The 4,360-nt window shown below is 55.1% G+C and overlaps 1 protein-coding gene across 1 annotated transcript; it reads right to left on the bottom strand.

Annotated features, from left to right (window-relative positions):
• LOC101562731 (cystatin-C-like) lies at window positions 1–3,579 on the bottom strand. The gene is made up of 3 exons (XM_023720157.1): window positions 3,254–3,579; window positions 1,371–1,472; window positions 1–333 (listed from the first exon to the last, which is right to left on the bottom strand). Exons 1-3 carry the CDS (start codon window positions 3,500–3,502, stop codon window positions 250–252), a joined length of 435 nt encoding a protein of 144 aa, XP_023575925.1. The 5' UTR covers window positions 3,503–3,579; the 3' UTR covers window positions 1–249.
• Window positions 3,580–4,360: the final 781 nt, after the last annotated feature.

Genomic DNA, 4,360 nt, shown 5'->3' with positions numbered 1-4,360 from the left:
AGCTGCTCCAAGCCTTTATTCAGCAAGGCAGGGGTGGCTGTGTGCACTTCCCACTTGTGTGGCTAGGAAGCAGAGCGGAACGAAGAGGGGACAGGTCATGGGTGTCCACATAGCCTGGAGGAGCCTGCTCTCCTGAGCCCCGGAACTGCGGCATGGAGGAGACTATACTCGGGTTGGTCTCCAAGAAAGGGCTGAGGACACTGCAAGGAACTCTGGTATGTCATGGTTGTTGTCTGGCCAAAACAAAGCTTAAGCTTGGTGACACTTGGAGCTTGTCAGTTCTATGAGGTATTCCCAGGGCCTGAAGAAGACCTCGAAGGAGCAGAGCTGCATCTGCTAAAGGAAGAGAGAGAGGGACAGTGAGTGCAACTTCAGGAGAGAGGGAGGACCCCAAGGGGAATTCCTTGTATGGCTCTGTCTCCAGCTCAGGGATCCCAGGTCCTCCTCATCCCCTGTGTCTCCCAGGGAGCAGCCCTGCAGGGACAGGAGCCCAGAGGGCTCAGGAAGGCTCAGCGCTCATGGCCCCAGCTCCTCCACCTCAGCCCAGGGCAACACTGAGAGGTACACAAGGGAGAGCTGGGCCGGGGGACCCAGAGAGGTGGAGTGGGCCAGGGGACAGGTACTTAGCACCCAGAATGTGGCCTCAGGGAACCTGCTGTCAAGAGAATCTGAAGCTGAGGTGGGGGTCTCAGCCCTCCCAGCTGTGATCTGCTCAGCCTGGCTGTGGGCAGGGCAAGGCTCTGACTCCCAGAGCCCTCTTCCTCCTCACCATCCCTGCTGCTGCCCCTCTCCTCAGTTGGAGCACCCCAAAAGCAGGGGTCACCTCCCAGTATGGCACTTCCCGGGTCCCACTCGGCATTGCATCAATCCTGTGTACACAGCCCTGGTCTGCTACCTGTGTGTGCACAGATGTGCAGGTGTATACACACTCATGTGCTTTTCACACTCACCTGTCCCCGCATATGAACACAAAACACATATCTCTTCACTCACACACATGTGCTCACAGTGCACACATGTGCACACAATCATCTCCCATATCGCTCACATGGGTGCACACTTTCACCTGTCTACACGTGTGCATATTTATTGCTTGTCATGACTCGTGTGTACTCATCCCCACACATGGCCCACATGTGTTTATATATACAACTTTCCACATGTACCACAACTTTCCATATGTACCACAAAACACATATCTCTTCACTCACACACATGTGCTCACAATGCACACATGTGCACACAATCCTCCAACACACATACTGTCTATAAGACAGTATAAACCAAACACACACACGTGCGTGCGCGCACACACACACACACACACACACACACTACTTGAGTTGCCCCTGCCCACTTGAAGCTCATACCGGCTCCTCACTGAAGGGACAGTCAACCTGGTTGGGCTGGTCCTTGGCACAGGTGGTTCTGCCAATCTCCACATCCAAGTAGTAGCTCTTGCCAGTCGCCACCTAGGATGGAAGAGCAGGACTCAATCAGGGCTCCGTCTACCTCAGTCGCAGTTACTGGCTACACTGGACTCACTGTGCTTACCAGGGCTCAGGCCAAACCCAGTCCAGCATTCTGCTCCAGATCATCCTGTGTGATGGCCCCGCCCTGTGTTCAACCTGTCCCCTTCCTGGGAGCTACAAAGATCAGTCTTGTGCACCAGAGCAAGACAGAAACCAGAACCAGGCCAGGTAGGAGCCTGGGCTGTACCCTCTGATCTGGGCCCTGGGAAGGGAGCTCAACTTGGGCAGCAGCCAGGGCACTGAGCCAGCACTCTCTGTCCAGGATGGAGGGTGGCTTTGCCCAGCAGGCTCTGTGCCTGACAGGACCCACTGGACACTGTTACAGGAGAGCTGTGACCTGAAGATTAAGCACAGCTGAGGGCTGGAGAGATGGCTCAGTGGTCTAAAGCACCTACTTAGAACAAGCTTGGCAAGGCATCAGGGACCGCGGTTCAATCCCCCAGCACCACATGCCAGCCAGCCCCGCCCCCTGGTGGGCTGAGCTGGCCACACACACACACACCACTCTCTCTCTCTCTCTCTCTCTCTCTCTCTCTCTCTCTCTCTCTCATAAATAAAAAGAAAAAAAAAATAAAAAAAAAAGCACAGCTGAGCCCTTGGGGACCTGGTCCCCCACACCGGTATCTCCTATCTGGGGTTTGGCAGCAGGTGGCCCTGCTGCCCACAGGGACCATTGAGGATCATAGTGGAGATGCCCTAGACTGTCAGGATTCTCAGAGGTTCATTGTGTGGTGTCATGGAGAACACACACAAAAAGAGGTGCATCAATGGGACAGCCAGTGTTGTCTTAGGGGCACCCTCACATCCATGTACTCTTGCTAGGATTCCTTCTGTGGCTAAGGACTGTGTCCCCAGCTGGGAGGACCTTGACAGGCTGAGGTCATGGGCACAGAGCAGCTGCCCAGGGAGAGGAGGCTGAGTCAGGATGGGCTACAGGACAGTGGACATCGTCTCCACCACGTGAGGCTCTGAGGCCACTGAGTAGTGTGAATGTGGCTTCCGGAGGTCAGCCTGGTCCTGGGTGTAAGAGTGTAGAGAGCAGGTCCTCAGGGGTGGGCAATGGCCACTGTAGGGGGGCATTGCAAGGATCAGGGGAATCCACTCAATCCACGCATAGGTCCATGAAACATGGGGAGCCAGGAGCAATGCCCATGTGGCTTAGGGTGACCACAGGAGGGACAGGTACAGGGCTCAGGACATCCTCTGCTCCCACAGTGCCTACTCTGCAGACCTGAGATAGTGACAGTGGGAGCTGGGGCACAGGAGGCTGGAGTTGGGGAAAGGAGGAAATAGGTGTGGGCCCCTGTCCCTACTGCGTTGTCACTTGGTTCATAGTTAACACGGATCCCAGTGAAGAAGGTGGCAGGCATTAACACAGGGGACTCTGACCCTGGCCTGGCACCTGGTGTCCCTGCCAGAGAGATTGGAACTAGATCAAAGGGCCAGGTGTGAGACAGAGCTTGCTAGGGTCTAGGCCAGGCTTCTTGGGTGGAATGACGGGACACCATCACCAAGGGCTACAGGAACCAAGAAATGCCACGAGAAATGTAAGGATGTGCATCATGGGGAGGATGCCTAGATAAGACCATAGGCTGCAGAGCACGCAGCCCACCTGGGTGGGGACAGGACGGGGGTGCAGGGAGCAGAGGGAGAGGAGCAGCAGGGTGTGCAGGTGGACAGCACTTCCTGGGCAGCCCTCCTCAGTCCCAGCCACCACGCACCTGCTGATGGACACGCACCACCCGTGACAAGCGGAAGAGGTGCGGGTCTTGGCTGTCCTTGTTGTACTCTTCGAGGGCGAAGTCCACTGCATACTTGACCTCTTCATCATTAGGGTCTTTGTCTTGTATTTCCCCCCTTAGGCGAAGTTTCTTTGTAGCTGACTCCAAAGCCATGGGGGCCATGGCCAGGCCCAAGAGCAGGGCAGCCAGGAGTAGCAGAGGGACATGCAGGGATGAGGCCATGTCCATAGGACATGGAGCTGGAGCAGTAGGACACAGAGGGCAGAGGACCAGGGCACAGCACTGGCCTAGGCTGGTCCTGCTTTATCCTCCAGGCCTCAGCCCCTCCCTGCTGCTTTCCCAGCCTCCAGCCAGCCCCTCCTTTCCTGCTGGCCCCTCCCCCTGCTGTTCCTTCTAGTGCTGGCTGCTGCTCTTCTGTCCCTCTCTCCTCCAGGCTGGGGGCTTATTCCCTCTTCTTCCTCCTGTGCTCCCTCACACTCCTGCTCCCCTGCTCTCCTTGCCTGTTCTGTCCTGGGCTCTTCCAGGCTCTGTCTCCTTATTCTCTGTAACTCTCTGGTCCTTAAATCCTGTGACTCAGAATTCTATTTCTGCAGGAAAGGGGACAGAGCTGTCTTGACTTTTCAGGGCTCTCTGAGGTCAAGTTCAGTGACTTCTGGGAAGAAAGAAGTGATGCTACATGCTCCACGGAGCCCTGGCCCTCCCCTGTCCTGAAGAACACCTCCACTAAGCAGGTGTGACTCCACTTTATTTGGGAAAGTACAGGAGTTCTCCCGAAGGACTTGTAATCAGTCAGTTAACACATCTCCCAAGATCTACTCCCAGCCATGAGGTCCCCGACAGAGATGATCACAGGTGGCTGAGCCTGGAGGGGACACCTGACAGGGCCCCCACAAAGCTGGGACACTGGCCATGTGTAGCTTTAAATTTCTGGTAGACACATTAGGAAAATAAAAAGAACAGGTGAGATCATGTTAATAAAAGGTCTACTTAACCTTTACACCAAATGTCATTTCATGATTCAAGACGATTCCTAATGAGATGCTTTATACTGAGAGAGAGAGAGAGAGAGAGAGAGAGAGAGAGAGA

Source organism: Octodon degus, unplaced genomic scaffold (assembly GCF_000260255.1).
Source record: "Octodon degus isolate 3935 unplaced genomic scaffold, OctDeg1.0 scaffold00073, whole genome shotgun sequence".
NCBI lineage: Eukaryota > Metazoa > Chordata > Mammalia > Rodentia > Octodontidae > Octodon > Octodon degus.
Note: the sequence above shows the minus strand (reverse complement) of the source record. Positions and strands in the feature narration are given on the sequence as shown.

Excerpts from the sequence above, each read along its gene's own strand:
- LOC101562731 (XM_023720157.1), bottom strand. The coding sequence starts at position 3,502 with ATGGACATGGCCTCATCCCTGCATGTCCCTCTGCTACTCCTGGCTGCC. Across the intron at positions 1,473-3,253 it reads TGGTGCGTGTCCATCAGCAG|GTGGCGACTGGCAAGAGCTA; the intron begins GTGCGTGGTGGC and ends CTTCCATCCTAG. Across the intron at positions 334-1,370 it reads GTCCCTTCAGTGAGGAGCCG|ATGCAGCTCTGCTCCTTCGA; the intron begins GTATGAGCTTCA and ends TTCCTTTAGCAG.